This window comes from Pelophylax lessonae, assembly GCF_965119305.1.
Source record: "Pelophylax lessonae genome assembly, chromosome: 3".
In the NCBI taxonomy this organism is placed as follows: Eukaryota; Metazoa; Chordata; class Amphibia; order Anura; family Ranidae; genus Pelophylax; species Pelophylax lessonae.
The window spans coordinates 355,185,741-355,202,402 of NC_138770.1; the positions used below are offsets into that span (position 1 = coordinate 355,185,741).

Below are 16,662 nucleotides of genomic sequence, written 5' to 3' on the forward strand. Positions count from 1 at the left end.
GGATTCTTGTCCCATTTCACCAGAAACTCTTTTTGCAGAGATCTCGTGTGGAACTGCGCAAACTGTACCACCTCGAAGGTAGACACCATCAGGCCCAGTACCCGAATGCAAGCCCAGGGGGATGACCATCTGCTGGACAACGGAAGCAGAATTGCCTCCTGCAATTTCTGGAGAAAGCAACATTCAGGCTGAGGCCAAATCCACCCAGATAGGCCAGTTTTGTGACCAGAACCAGAGCAGACTTCTGAAGGTTCAGAATCCAACCGAACTTCCTCAGAAATCGCAAAGTAATTGGAGACTCTGCTCACAGCAGAAGATCATCCAGGATCCCCCGCTGACGCAACAATGCTAGCACCGGGGCCAACACTTTGTGAAGACCCCAGAAGCGCCACAAACTGATAATGCTCCTCGCCCGCGGCAAAGCGGAGGAAGCGCTGGTGACCGGCACATATTGGAATGTGAAGGTAGGCGTCCTTGAAATTGATAGAAGCGAGAAAATCCCCCATATGTAGGGACGCCACTACCATGCGAATAGACTCCATTCGGAACTTCTGTACCCGCAGAAAGTCATTAGCGCCTTGAAGTCCAGAATTGGATGTACCTTGCTTCCTTCCAGAGAACTGTGAAGAGGTAGGAGTAAAACCCCTGAAAACATTCCGAAGCCGGAACCATCACCCCACATGATGTAACATGTCTTGCACTGCCCCAAAGTGACCTCATAAACGATCTGGGGACAAGTGCAGGTTGGAAGAACCTTTCCGGACCAAATGACTTTGTGGACCCACTTGACCTGTGCCAGAGATCCACAGACCCAGAAATCAGCGAAGACATTCCCCAACCCAGATTCGGGTGAGGGCGCCCCTTCATGCAGAGGAACCCCTTGTGGTTTGTCAGACCAGGTCCTCTTAGAACCCTGGGAAGCTACTGACCATACCAGGAACAGGATGGGCACTGCTCCTGACAAACCACCGCTCCATTGGGATGTGGGTGGCTGTCGGCCAGGAGGAAGCTGCAAATAAGACCAAGGCCAGGTCGCATGCGCCTTTGCGAGATGTTTAAATCGCAGGCCAGCCCCAGTCCAGAGGGGCTATGTCGCAGCCGACCTAGTGCAGAGCTGAGGTCTGGGCACACTTGCTGGCTGGACTGGGGGGACCCTCTGGATCTAGATTATCCAGTCCGGCAGTTGATAGTACATTCTCACAGGAACAAAATAACAAAAAGGTAGGATAAAATCCATTTAAAAGTAAAAAAAAAAGCCAGCACCAGAGATCCCAGCAAGGAACTAGGTCCTTACTCCTGACTAGGCAGGAAAAAACTGAGTGCCTATAGCTGAGTGTGGGTGTATACCCCCTGGGACAGCCCATAGGCGTAGTCAAGTTTTTTCCTGCCTAGTGTCCTATTCTTTTGGGGGGGGGGGGCAGTATAACCCAATGGTTAAGAAGAATCAGGAGCTGTGTCTATCAATTAACGAAAGAAAAAACTGTTTTTTACTTGTTGGAGTGAAGTGTCCGAATTGGCCCAGATACGAAGTGGTTAAATACTTTCAAAAGAAAGATCTTTTGGGTACAGTGTTGTATAACAGTAATTGGAAGCCAAACTTATCACAGCAAATTGAAACATGTGCTGGTAATGTAGGGGTTCTACAGGCAAGTACTGAAGTTATTCAGGGCCTGTGTTAATGGGATTTTGTTCTCAAATCGGTTTAGCATTCCCATACAAGTCTATGAGAATGCAAAACCTGCTTCCTCAACTACAAGTCAAATGCAACTGTAAATGAATTCTAAATGCCCTCAGATGCATGGATCACAAGTGCAAAGTAATGCTCCTGCAGACTCTTACTCCAGCTCCCTTGCCCATACCAAGGTACAGACTTTCAGTTTGAGAGCTGGAGAAAGTATCAATGGACTACGAGAGCAGCAATCATTAAAATTGTGTACCCTGTGGAGATCTACAAGTTTGACTGCAGAGCCGCATCATTCAGTCAGAGAGATCCGTTAATGAATAATGTGGCTGTGCAGATGAACCCTCGTACAGCTGGAAAGGTTCTGTGGATGAGAAGAAACCCAGCACGCTGTCGGTGGGGGAGCAATTTTGAGGGTGAGGGGCCATTTGGCACCAGGTTATATCCTAAATTTAGGTGCAATATGTAACAAGGTCCTAAAGGTGGCGTTAACATTTAAACTGCAGCATATACAATTGTTTTATAAATGTACTGTAGACCAATGAAGCAAACAACCCCAAATTAAATGAAATTTCATGAATGTTCCTTAGATTACAATATCTAGGCCGTGGGCATGCATTAGAACCCAATTACAACCAAAGTTAGTTTCATGGGTTAGAGTGGGAATGTTTGTCATGTTCTTATTTTGGTATTTATTCTCACTGGCAAGATTCCCCCTCACCTTCATTCTGGTGACACTAGAAGAGGAAATCAAAGGCTGCAGTGATAAGAATAAAAGAATCACACAGAAATTGAAACCTGACTGGTGTCCACTCAAATAAAGTTACTATCCATACCAAAGAGATGTCTCAAGTTCCTGTCCTCATTACACCCCGTAATCAGAACAGGAAGTGAGGGGAAATCTCAATAGGGGGAAAAAAAAAAAAAAAGTTTTGGCTGGAGCTGAACTTTAAACTTTACAAATTAAAAGAAAAAAAATACATTGCAGTAAAGCAATATTGGCGAAGTCAGAATTGTCAGCTTGTCACTTACCTTGAACTGCTACCATCACTATTCCAACCTGGTTTTTCCTCATCATCTGATGTTGCACCACTTGCAGCTATTGCTTCGCTTTCAGCATCTGCCTCCTACCAAGAAATGCATCACGAGTAATACAAAATGAGTGTACTGTAGCCAAAGAATACAAGGGAAAAATAACAGTACAACATGAAATGCTTACATCGGAGGAGCTATTTTCATTCTCCGGGTCTTCTGCTGTCCCTGCTGGCTCTTCCAGGGCAGCTCTAGTGCGATAGTTGTGCTGGCTAGATAGCTGCTTTCTTAAATCCCCGGGTTCAAGTAACAGTTCAGCAGTGTGATTCTGTATACATACAATGCAGGTTACAGTAAAACATTCTCCAACTTCAATACAAAACACATCAGTCGCCTAAACATTTTATGTAGTATGACAAATTTTAATTTCCTAAATCAAAAAAAAAAAAAAATAGTACAGCAGTCCTAAGAACTGCAACTGTATAGATATATATAGGCTCATCTACATCTAACAAAGGCAGCCTCTTGCATGTGTTGGTGTAGCCCTGCCAAACAAAACCATACATTTTAAGCCTCGTTCACACCATGCATTTTTCCCACATAGGTCTCTGCAAGGGCACAAAGAAAACAATTGTTTTCGATTTCCCCTGTTCACACCTCAACACAATATCATGATATAGTGTATTTTTTCTGTGCAGAAGAAAAAACTCACATTACATAAATATTGTGGTGGGAACAGAGCACATAGAAAACAACTCTTTTCTTTGTGCCTTTGCAGAGACCTACCTTAAAAAAAACGCCCATGTCTGCACATGGTTTAAACAAGCCCCAAATAATTATTCAAATCTGCATGTTTTTTTCCATTCGTTTTTATGCACGTATTTGAAGAACAAGGCCCATCTCTGGTCCAGCTCAGAGCTCCGATACACCCCAGATCCATACAATGCAATGGCTGACAAAACAGGCCAGTGAGGCATCCATATGTTAAGCTTGGATGGCTTGCCCGGTATTCCCCCTTAAAAACAGTGTCTGCAAAAAGCGGGTACCAAAATCTCCTTTGTATCAAACGCCCACGTGAACGCAGCTTTAGGGGGAAAAAAAATGCACCTGTATAGAAAAGTATGCATATGTAATCTATAAAGGTGGTCTTTGCATAGAAGAATTATCAGCAACAAATAAGATAAAGTAAAGGCAAAAAGGTAAAGACACAAAACAGCGAATTAGCAGCAGGTAGGGCATCTCGGTTCCTTTTAAGCCCCATTCTAGCATTTATACAGTTATTCCTAAGTCTTTAAAAAGACATTGATGCAATTGCAACACATATGGCAGACAAAGGGCATTGGAGAATCTAAAAAGAACTGAACTTCACATCAGGGAGCAAACAAATTTTTTACTCCCCCACACTACTAAATAACATTCAGAGTTCTAAAGCTGGCCATCGACGTTTCGAATCTCAGCTGATGCCCATGTATGGGCAGGCTAAATGTACCCAAGTTGATCAACCGGACAACTTCAGTGCAAGCAGCCTGCCGGATTTTACAAGCGATTATTGCTAGTGACTGTTACAGCCACCAGCAATATTCACTGTGTTCTCCCGCCTGGAATACATAATGATTCCGCAGGAGGGATTCACCTGCCAACATCCGTGGTTGCAGGAATGATATTCACTCCATCTATGGCAGGCCTAACCCTAGGAAACTATGAAGAGATTTGTCAGTGTAGCCAATGACTCACCTTTGAACAAGAGGCTACTTTATTTTCTCTTACACTATGATTGGGCACGGTTTTCTTTTTCTCTTCTGCTTTATAGAGATGTATTTCTTCTTGACCTTTTGCTGTTCGCCATTCTTCCTGTTTACTAGGATCAGAATGAGAATAGACTTAGCAATATGTTGTATAAGCACATAAAAAACTGTGAATACATTTCCATAAAAAAACATAGGCTAGCTTTGAAGAAAAAACTGAAAATGTTACATACTGTGTATAGATGTTCAAGAGCTTCTGAATAAAAAAAGCAAAGTGTGAACCAAGTTATGAAAAGACTATACCTGGCTACTCCAAGGGAGAGTTCAGGAACTACCACTCTCCGACTCCAGGCCACTAGATCCCTTTCAGTTGCCATCTCACTGCGGGGAGCATTGCTATGCATCTGTCGAACACCTTCAATCTGACCGCTGCGTCTTAAGCCAATATTTGGGGGAGAATGAACTTCTGGAATTGAGCTGATTGAAGCTGCAGAGATTACATAGACAATTACAGTATAAATTATTTTTATGAACTAATTAGAGTATTACTATGGTGACCAGACATCAGAATAACTGCAAAAAAAAAAAGGCTGTATTCACATGATGCCAATTCATTGTGGGTATTTGAGGTAGAAATGTGTCTAAAAAACATGTCTGTTCTAAAACCTTTAATTTTCAAAAAATCTATTCAACAATTGTATTTGAACTTACTCAAATGGGATACAGCCCACCTGCAGTGGTGATCATCGTAGCATTGGTCTTCTGTACCTGGCTGCCCTCTAGCTATATTTATATAGTGGTCTGTAAACATGTTCTAAAAGGCCCTTACTCTGAGGCTGCAGAAATGCAGTTCAATGTATCCTTTCGTTTTAGCACCACCTTCCTGCCGAGTACATTTAAACCATCTTATAAAAACTGTTGCAGATTACCAATCATTAGATGTAGTGACTGCATCTGTTTTGTTTGCTTTTTTTCCCCTTTGTTTTCACCTGGTATTTTAGCCAGTAACACACCTCATGTATTAGTGAGACAAGTCCGGAGGGATGAGCACAAGGGGGGAACAGCAACATTATCAGTACGAAATTGAGGGGGTTAGGGTTAAATGTAATAACAGATTTAGATACACTAACAAATTGAATCCAAACTCTAGCTGAAACTGAATCAGATACAGCAAACATTTGTTTTCCTTTGGGGATAAAGGTTTTGCAAGTAAATAAAAAATAAAAAGCTGACCACCCCTGCCAGTGTTAACTGGTTTGTCTCACTCATGTAGTCTGACACATTCTGCTGGAAAGCTTGTGCTTTAAAAAAGCAACAGACTTGAAGACTGGATCACCATAAGCAAATAGAAGAAAAAAGCCTAAAAAACGTAAAATATTGCAGCTTACCAATCATTAGATGTGGTGACAGATATTTTTTTTGTTTCCTTTTCCCCCTGTGTTTTCACCTGATGATCTGGTAAGTAACACACCTCCTGTATTAGAGTGCCCCACTCTGGATGGAGGAGCACAAGGGGCACCTTTGGAAAGCAGCATTTTTAGCCTGAGGGAAGGGAGTGTTCGTTGTACCCAATAGATTGAGAAAAACAAATTGAAGCTGAACTCCAGCTAATATTTTATAAGCAGTTACAGAAAACTTTACCTTTCTGGGATAAAGGTTTTACATAAATAAGAGCTGATCATTGTAAGCACCAATGTCAGTAGTAAATGGTTTGTCTCATCCCTGTAACAGCTTGTTCTGCTGAACAACAGACATACTGACCAGATCACCAGGTGAAAAAAAGAAAGCCTAAAAAAAGAAAACTAATGCCACCACATCTAGGAATTGATAAGCTGCAATAAAATAAATGTTAGCTTTTCAGTTTACTACTGCTTTAAAAGGACCGCTGCATGAGAGGGGTGTTTCACAGATTCAAGTAACTAGAAATCTCACAAAGAGAAACAGAATAAATTGACTGCTGGGGATTATATAAGTACATCAGCTTAACAGATTTTACGTGTTAGGCTTTATTCACATTAGCACTGCTGTGTTTAGCTTTTCTAAATGCAGGAGATGTCATCAAGAAAATAGAAACACCACACACATATATATATATATATATATATATATATATATATATATATATATATATATATATATATACACACACACACACACACACACACACACACACACACACACACACACACATATATATATATATATATATACACACACATACATACATATATACACATTATATATATATATATACACATATATACATACACACACACACACACACACACACACACATACACGCAAACACATACACGCAAACACATACACGCAAACACAGTATCTCATAAAAGTGAGTACACCCCTCACATTTTTGTAGATATTTTATGATATCTTTTCACGTGACAACACTGAAGAAATGACACTTTGCTACAATGTAAAGTAGTGAGTGTACAGCTTGTATAACAGTGTAAATTTGCTGTCCCCTCAAAATAACTCCACACAGCCATTAATGTCTAAACCGCTGGCAACAAAAGTTGAGTACACCCCTGAGTGAAAATGTTTAAAATTGGGCCCAAAGTGTCAATATTGTGTGCCCACCATTATTTTCCAGCACTGCCTTAACCGTCTGGGTGTGGAGTTCACCAGAGCTTCGCAGGATGCCACTGGATTCCTCTTCCACTCCTCCATGACTACATCACGGAGCTGGTGGATGTTAGAGACCTTGCGCTCCTCCGCCTTCCATTTGAGGATGCCCCACAGATGCTAAATAGGTTTTAGGTCTGGAGACATGCTTGGCCAGTCCATCACCTTTACCCTCAGTTTCGTTAGCAAGGAAATGGTTGTCTTGGAGATATGTTTGGGGTTGTTATGTTGGAACACTGCCCTGCGGCCCAGTCTCCAAAGGGAGGGGATCATGCTCTGCTTCAGTGTGTCACAGTATATGTTGGCATTCATGGTTCCCTCAATGAACTGTAGCTCCCCAGTGATGGCAGCACTCATGCAGCCCCAGACCATAACACTCCCACCATCATGCTTGACTGTAGGCAAGGCACACTTGTCTTTGTGCCTCACCTGGTTGCCGCCACACACGCTTGACACTATCTTGGTCTCATCAGACCACAGGACATGGTTCCAGTAGTCCATGTCCTTAGTCTGCTTGTCTTCAGCAGACTATTTGCAGGCTTTCTTGTGTATCATATTTAGAAGAGGCTTCCTTCTGGAACAACCATGCAGACCAATTTGATGCAGTGTGCGGCGTATGGTCTGAGCACTGACAGGCTGACCCCACCCACCCCTTCAACCTCTGCAGCAATGCTGGCAGCACTCATACGTCTATTTTCCAAAGACAACATCTGGGTATGACGCTGAGCATGTGCACTCAACTTCTTTAGTCGACCATGGCGAGGCATGTTCTGAGTGGAACCTGTCCTGTTAAACTGCTGTATGGTCTTAGCTACCGTGCTGCAGCTCAGTTTCAGGGTCTTGGAAATCTTCTTACAGCCTAGGCCATCTTTATGAAGAGCAACAATTCTTTTTTTCAGATCCTCAGAGAGTTCTTTGCCATGAGGTGCCATGTTGAACTTCCAGTGACCAGTGTGAGAGCGATAACACCAAATTTAACACACCTGCTCACCATTCACACCTGGGACGTTGTAAAACGAGTGACATGACACCGGGGAGGGAAAATGAGGAATTGGGCCCAAATTTACATTGTAGCAAAGTGTCATTTCTTAAGTATTGTCACATGAAACGATATAATAAAATATTTACAAAAATGTGGGGGATGTACATTCATATACACACACACATATATATATATATATATATATATATATATATATATATATATATATATATATATATATATATATATATATATATATATATTTATATATTATATTATACATACACACACACACACACACAATACTGAAAGGACTTTGATGCGAGACAAATGACAGTGTTCACAGCCAGGCTGCAGTAAACAGGGCTAGAACAATGCACAAGGTCCTTATCTAACCAGTGGGACGCCTGAGGATATTCAACTGCCCCCTCACACCTGGCCAGCAGTTGAGCCTGGGAGAGGAACAAAGTTTTTATGACTGTTGATTCAACTGTCTTCAATGACTGATTACCAACTCCCCCAGCTGGGGTGAGGGTCTCAAGTCTGCATAAAAAGGACCCTGGCCTGATAGATTCAGTGAGGATGTGTGTATGATAGTAGACAGACCCCCCTACCCTTTTCCCTGTCTAGCTCCCTGTACCCCATTTCCTTATCTGTAAATTGTAATGTAGTTTTATCCCTACTGTAATTAAATACAACCCTTATTTAAGAATTAGTCATTCTTCAGTGGAATCCAGACACCCCAAACCGAGCACATTTTACATTATATATAAAAAACATATACACCCACAGACACAGTGCAACTGGAAAGTATTCACAGCACTTTACTTTTTCCACACTTTATGGTATGTTACAGCCTTATTCCAAAATTATTTAAATTCATTATTTTCCTCAAAATTCTACAAACAATACCCCATAATGACAACGTGAAAAAAGTTTGTTTCAAATCTTTGCAAATTTATTAAAAAATAAAATACGAAAAAAATCACATGTACATAAATATTCACAGCCTTTGCCACGACACTCAAAATCAGGCTCAGGTGCATCCTGTTTCCACTGATCATCCTTGAGATGTTTATACAACTTGCAGTCCACCTGTGGTAAATTCAGTTGATTGGACATGATTTGGAAAGCCACACACCTGTCTATATAAGGTCCCAGTTAACAGTGCATGTCAGAGCACAAACCAAGCCATGAAATCCAAGGAATTGTCTGTAGACCTCCGAGACAGGATTGCATTGAGGCACAGTTTTGGGGAAGGGTACAGAAAACATTTCTGCAGCACTGAAGGTCCCAATGAGCACAGTGGCCTCCATCATCTGTAAATAGAAGAAGTTAGGAACCACCAGGACCCTTCCTAGAGCAGGTTGCTCGGCCAAACCCCCGATTGATCGGGGGAGAAGGGCCTTAGTCAGGGAGGCGACTAAGAACCTGATGGTCACTGACAGAACTCCAGGGTTTTTCTGTGGAGAGAGGAGAACCCTCGAGAAGAACAACAATCTCTTCAGCACTCCACCAATCAGGCCTGTATGGTAGAGTGGCCAGACGGAAGCCACTCCTCAGTAAAAGGCACATGACAGCCCGCCTGTGAAGGACTCCCACCATGAGAAAAAAAAAATCTCTGGTCTGATTAAATTAAAGATTTAACTCTTTCACCTGAATGGCAAACATGTCTGGAGGAAACCAAGCATTGTTTATCACCTGGCCAATCCATCCTTACAGTGAAGCATGGTGGTGGCAGCATCACACTGTGGGGATGTTTTTCAGTGGTAGACACTGGGAGACTAGTCATGAATGCAGTAATGTACAGAGACACCCTTGATGAAAACCTGCTCCAGAGCGCTCAGCTGGGGCAAAGGATCATCTTCCAACAGGACAACAGCCCTAAGCACAACTCTGCAAATATCCTTGAGTGGCCCAGCCAGAGTGCAGACTTGAAAGCGATTGAACATCTCTAGAGAGATCTGAAAATGGCTGTGCACCGACAATCCCCATCCAACCTGATGGTGCTTGAGAGGTCCTGCAAAGAACAGGAGAAATTGCCCAAAAACAGGTGTTCCAAGGTTGTGGCATTATAACCAAAAATACTTGAGGCTGTAATTCGTGCCAAAGGTGCTTCAACAAAGTATTGAGCAAACGCTGTGAATGTACATGAGATTTTTGTTTTTTTGTTTTTAATAAATTTGCAAAGATTTCAAACAAACCTCTTTCACGTTGTCATTATGGGGTATTGTATATAGAATTTTGAGGAAAATAATGAATTTAATCCATTTTGGAATAAGGCTGTAACATTACAAAATGTGGAAAAAGTGAAGCACTGTAAATACTCTTTGAATGCACTGTATTTTTTGTTTAAGATCATTTTGGGAGTTATGTCGGTTTTAATAGGTATACATAATACAAATGTTTTTTAAATGTTAGTTGCATAAAAGTCAGTCATTTGTTTCTCTTTTCTTTTGTGGAAGCCCCATAAAAATAGACATTTGTACAGCAGTGGGGTCTTGACATTTTCTACTATGTGCTCCGGATTGTTACCACTTTTTGGTAATTTTGCACGGCTTGGAGGTCTGTTCACAAGTTTAATTGCTGTTCTAACGGTTACAGCTACTAGTGTGCTTAGGTTAGCGATGAACCTAAGGCCATTCAAATGACTGGTGTCACAGCTTTTGTAGATATGTGCAGCGTCATGGCAACTGCAGATCAAACCGAGACTAATGCCCCATACACACATGCAGATTATCTGCAGACTTTTGTCTGCAGACTTACCAAAACCATATAATATGAGGTCAAACCTAAACATTTTCAATTTGTATGCAATCCGGCAGGCCCTTGCACTACATAGAAAAGGTAAGTCTGCAGACAAAAGTCTGCAGATAATCTGCACGTGTGTATGGGGCATAAGATGGTAGTTTCATTGGCTTTAAGGATTGGAGGGTTTAGCTCCTGTTTAACCACTTGACCTTTGGAAAAATGTTACCGCTTTCATAACTAGGCCCTTTAGGACTCCCCTACTTAACCGCCAATTGTGCGTTCATGCACAAACAGAGCTTTATTTTGGTGGGGGTCACGACTAGGTTTTTTTTATTTTTTCCCCCTAAAACAAAAAAAAAGCAGGAAATTTGAAAACTATATTTTCTATTGGTTATAAAATCTCAAATATAATCGAATTTCTTCATTAATTTAGACCTAAATGTATTCTGCTCCGTCTTCTGTATAACAAAAAGTCCCAATAAGTGTATATTTATTGGTTTGTGTGAAAGTTAAAGCGTCTGAAAACTATGGGATATCTAAGGTATTTAGTAAAAGGCATGGTGGGTTTTTGAAGTTGTAATTTTTTGTCACAATGGAAAAATGAAAAGGAGATGGAAAAAAAAAATTTTTAATGGAAAATTAAATAAAACTTGATCAGAGTAGCTCAGTGTCACCATAGTGACACTGTTCTACTCTTAGAGGGGGTGATCGGGGATTTTTCTTTTTTAAACACTTTGCTGTCACAGTGATGATCACTGTAACGGCAATGTTTTGAACTGTCATGAATGGGTTTCATGCATAACAGCTGTGATTACTAGGTACTATGTGGTAGCTATGGGCCTATCACAGAATCACAATACTAAGCACAGCTGTTATGAATGAAACCCATTCGTAAACGTTGTGTTAACATGATCGCATATTGATTACGTGATACCCCAGCCTCTCAAAGCTGCCGGGTACCCAAAGCCACAATCCATTGCGTCTAGTGGCTCACCCCAGTGTGCATGTACTGGCAATGTGCAGGTATGTCACATGGCCTGTAGCTGGTGCTCGCAGTACAACTATTGTGGGCAGGCGAGAAAGGGTTTAAAGTAGGCAGAAAGCCACTGTAGATTTAAATTGTATTCAAGCACAGTGTCTAGAAATAATACTTGCCTCTTGCCATGCGACTGTTGGTGTTCCCAGGCCCTGTATTTATCCTCTGGTCTTGTTCCTGCTGAAGCCTCTGAATAAGACTGTCCAAAGGACTGGCTTCATTATTTGCTTGCTGGCTGAGTACTTGGTTCAGACCTGTGATCACAAATTCAGATTTTAAAAAATCTTAAGCTAATATTCTATGCAACCTCTATGCACAATCAAATATGGAATACAACATAACTACAAAATGCCGCACATTACATATTTTATCATGTTTACATATTATACTCTATTAGATTATGTACGGTTTTGACACTAAGCCATAATGCAAGCCAAACCTACTATATGCCTAGTAAGAAAGTTTTCAGAAATAATGAAAACATAGAAAGAGCCTGGTAACACTAAGCAAGACAATAACTATATAACCATACTCACATGACAGTAAAGTGATACTAAACTCTGATTAAAAAAAAAAAAAAACTATTCAAATATGTATTCTTAACTGTAAAAATACCTTCTGTTGCTCCCAGCCTCCTCCTGTTTTGTTTTTGCTATGATCCAACTTCCTGTCAGAGGTCGGCTATATTCGTACTCCATGACGTCCTGTATGTAAGAACGTAGCCACTCTCTCTTTTACTCGTTCTTAAGATGGACTATGGGATTTGTAGTGTGCATAGAGCAGTGCACATAACCACAACTAATGTGCACTGCTTGTTACAAACAATGGATGGGGGGGGGGGGGGGACAGGAGAGGTTCAGGAACTAACGGAGGACGTTACAAGTAGTAGTATAAAGAAAAAAAAAAATACACCTTCTGTGTTTAGGATTAGGATTCCTACACCCCCCCCCACCAGCCCCCCCTTCTACTTATCAGAGCCCATTCTTGATCCAGCAATGTGCACAGGAGTAGCGGCTAAGGGCAGACCGATGGAAGCGAAAGACATTGGCTCCTGCTGCTGTTAACCAAGTCCTATGAAGAGGGAGTGGGAGGCCAGGGCAAAGCCTCACTGTGTGCCTCGAGAGCGGCAAGTACTCAAGGGGGAAAGCCAGGAGCAATGGCAGGGGACCTAAGAAAAGGAAGACCTGGGCTGTTCTGTGCAAAATCGCTGCACAGAGCACGTAATTATGACAGGTGTGTTATTGAAAAAAAACTCAAAATTTAATTTCGCTGTAAAGGGTAAGTTCACTTTTGCAACACGTTCCACCCACTTTTAGGGAGGAACACGGTAACATGTTCGAGCATCTGCAGCTCTGCCCCCCTTATTTCAACGGGCCGGGGTCCTCTCCCCGCTGTCACTATTTGAATAGGGGCGGAGGCCTGCACTGCTGAGTCATTAATTCCCAGCATTATATGAATGAATGCCTAGAAGTACCGCCAGCCATTGCAGCTGCCGGTTTGTAATTCAATGGGCTGCGAGAGTGCTGGTGAGCGTCCTCGCAGTCCATTAATCTTCCTGCTCCCAGGTAGCTGTCTGCCAGCACAAGGTCTGCAGGCGCTGGACATTGCACCAGTGATCTGGTGGAGAATAAATATATTATATAAATTACTTTAAAATTAGATTAACCACTTTACCTCCGCTTACATGGAGGCTACTGCGGCAAAGTGCCGCGATCCCGTCCAGCGACGTAGACCTACGTCGCTGGACTCCGCCCCTTGTGGGCGGCGCTCGCGCACCGCCGGAGGCTCGCTCCCGCTGTGTTCATTCACAGCGGGAGTCGGGCCAGCGGAGGAGCAGCGGCGGTTGCCGCTGCTCTGCCCCGATCGTCGGGGATCGAGTCTGGAGATCCGCCCGCTGTATGTAAACACAGCGGGCGGATCTCCATAGTGACAGGGACTGACAGATCGGAGTGTTCAGCATAGCTGGACATCCGATCTGTCCTTCTGTCACACAGTCACCTCCCCCCCCACACGTCAGTAAGCACCAGGCATACATTAACCCCTCCCTCTCCAATAAAATGAACCCCTTCCCTGCCAGTGTCATTTTTACAGTAACAGTGCATATATATAGCACTGATTACTGTAGAAATGTCACTGGTACCCCCAAAAGTGTCAAAAATGTCAGTCAAGGGTCCGATCTGTCCACCGCAATGTCGCAGTCCCGCAAAAAAAATCGCAGATCACCGCCATTACGCGTTAAAAAAAAAACACCAAAAATGACAGAAATCTTTCCCTTAGTTAGTAAACGCAATAACTTTTGCGCAAACCAATCAAAATACGCTTATTGCGATTTTTTTTACTAAACATAGGTAGCAGAAAACAAATTGGGCAAAAATTTAAAAAAAATTTGATTTTTAAATTTTTTTGGGGGGGAATTTCATATAAAAAAATGTGAAAAATATTGGTATTTTTTCAAAATAAACGCTCTTTTTTTGTTTATAGCGCAAAAAGTAAAAATCGCACAGGTGATCAAATACCACCAAAAGAAAGCTCTGTTTGTGGGAAAAAAAGGACGTAAATTTCGTTTGGGTACGGCGTCGCACGACAGCGCAATTGTCAGTTAAAGTCGCACAGTGCCGAATCGCAAAAAGTGGCCTGGACGGAAGACAGCAAAATCCTCCGGTGGTAAAGTGGTTAAGCATGTGCATGAACCAAAAACACTGTTCATTTTTAACATTCCTAAGACAATTTCTTTGCAATATTAAAAGTATTGCTGTACTTAAATTTTCGTAAATCCATCCCTCCTCCCAAGCTGCCACAGCCTTGTAAGTTGATGGGGTTAGCAGAATTTAGTTAAAATCATTCCCTTACACAAAATTTTTATTGAAACTTGAATGACTGTACCTGAGGCAGTAACTCCCATTTGAGGAATAAGTTGTTCATCCCTGCAGTTTTCACGGCCGGGTACTAAGCGCTGGAATCGTGGCGGATGAGGATTTCCATCAACATCCACCAAGAATGGTGGTGGCATCAGGTGGGGTGCTTGTTGTGTTTGTTCATCCAGAACATAATTGTTGGCATCACGAATAAGAGGCCGATAATCACTGTGAAAGAACATTTGATCTGCTATCTAGAAATCAAAGTCGGAGAAACAGAAGTAAAAAAAAACAAAGTTAATTTCTAAAGGTCAGCCCCACCCAAATACCTACTCCGTGTAGATTCAGACAGGGTTTGCATGTTTGAAATAGATCTAACAAATCACCTATGTGATTCAATTAGGGACCCCAATGACAAGATATTTCAAACCCAAATGGTCGTTTCACATGCTTTTATCGGATGCTAAAATATATAGTGTATAATACATGTATAATCAAGGAGCTTGAATGTAAAGGATTGAGACATTATACCCTTGTGAGTAGAAAGAAAATAGAAAAACAAAAAGGGAAGTCTACATCCCCGCCTAGGAGTCTGGCAAGGGATATACAAAGATCCCCAAATGATTAGAAAATCACTCATTTCACAGTAAGGTAAATAAACTACAAATGGTGTACAATTCAAACAACTAATAATCTGGCCAAAACTAGCCACTCTGGCAATTTCAACCCAAAAGCTGACCATCTTCTTCTTAGGCTTCATGTACACTGAGGCTTTAGTAAACACTTAACTTAGCAGGAGAAAAGCAGCTTCAAAAATGTGACTAAGCCTGGCTTTTGCAAGGGCATTAAGGAGTGTCAAACGCTTGGGGACTTATTTCATCAGCCAGATTTATTCTAGTCACTAAAGTGAAAAAGGCTCAAGCGTTAAAATGTACCTTTCCCTAAGGCGTATTTACCTTCATTTAGGCACCTTTTGCCATTTTTTTCTGCAAAAACTCTACACTTAAACACACAAGTGATTTTTTTTCTGCCTCTAAACTCTTGCAAACACATGAACACAGACTAACATGGAGAGGCATTTACACACACAAAAAAAAAAAAAAAAAGTGTCAAACTCCAGTAAAACAGGTGTTTTTGTGCTTAAGTGTGTATGAGGCCTAAAAAGTTTTGAAAAAAACACAAAAATGTCCCCACAGGATGCTTAAGTAACTCTAGAATAGTAACAAAAAACTTTCTGCACTAGCTCATTAAAATAAACAAAATAAATACCCACCAGCAAAACAAAATTGTTTCAAACCTTCCCAAAATGGAATTAGAAAACGTAGAACTCTCAAATACAGCTTTAAACAAACTAACCATAAAAACCTTACCCCCACCACCATGGATGAAATAACATGCAAGCAAACAAACTTACAATACGTACATGTATAAATGATTAACAATTGTGATCGATATCAGAGTCCTTTAAATATAAGAATCTGTAAAATTCAGTTTGTTTTTTTTTTTTGTATTCAACATGTAACCACTTAAGGACACCATATTTGCACAGCGGTCTTACAAACGCATTTAAAAAAAAAACTTTTTTGAATAAAAAAAAAAAAAGAAAACAGTAACGTTAGCCTAATTTTTTTCAATAATTAGAAAGATAATGTTAGGCGGTTAATAGATACCAAACATGTCATGCTTCAAAATTGCGCACGCTCGTGGAATGGCGACAAACATTGGTACTTCAAAATCCCCATAGGCGACATTTTAAAAATTTCTACAGGTTTCCAGTTTAGGGTTACAGAGGAGGTCTAGGGCTTGAATTTTTGCTCTCACTAACGATTGCGGCGAAAACTCACATGTGGTTTGAACACCGTTTACATTTGTGGGTGCGACTCGTGTATGCGTTCGCTTCTGCTCGCGAGCTAATGGGGACAGAGCGCTTTCACTTT

The 16,662-nt window shown here is 41.4% G+C and overlaps 1 protein-coding gene across 1 annotated transcript in view; it reads right to left on the reverse strand.

Moving 5' to 3' along the window:
* Positions 1-16,662, reverse strand: part of PHIP (PHIP subunit of CUL4-Ring ligase complex) — a 286,169-nt gene that overhangs the window by 168,736 nt on the left and 100,771 nt on the right. Inside the window, 6 exon segments of the mRNA XM_082249792.1 lie at positions 2,714-2,808; positions 2,901-3,041; positions 4,448-4,571; positions 4,762-4,945; positions 11,990-12,124; positions 14,754-14,979. Of these exon segments, the coding sequence (XP_082105918.1) occupies positions 2,714-2,808; positions 2,901-3,041; positions 4,448-4,571; positions 4,762-4,945; positions 11,990-12,124; positions 14,754-14,979 (905 nt within the window).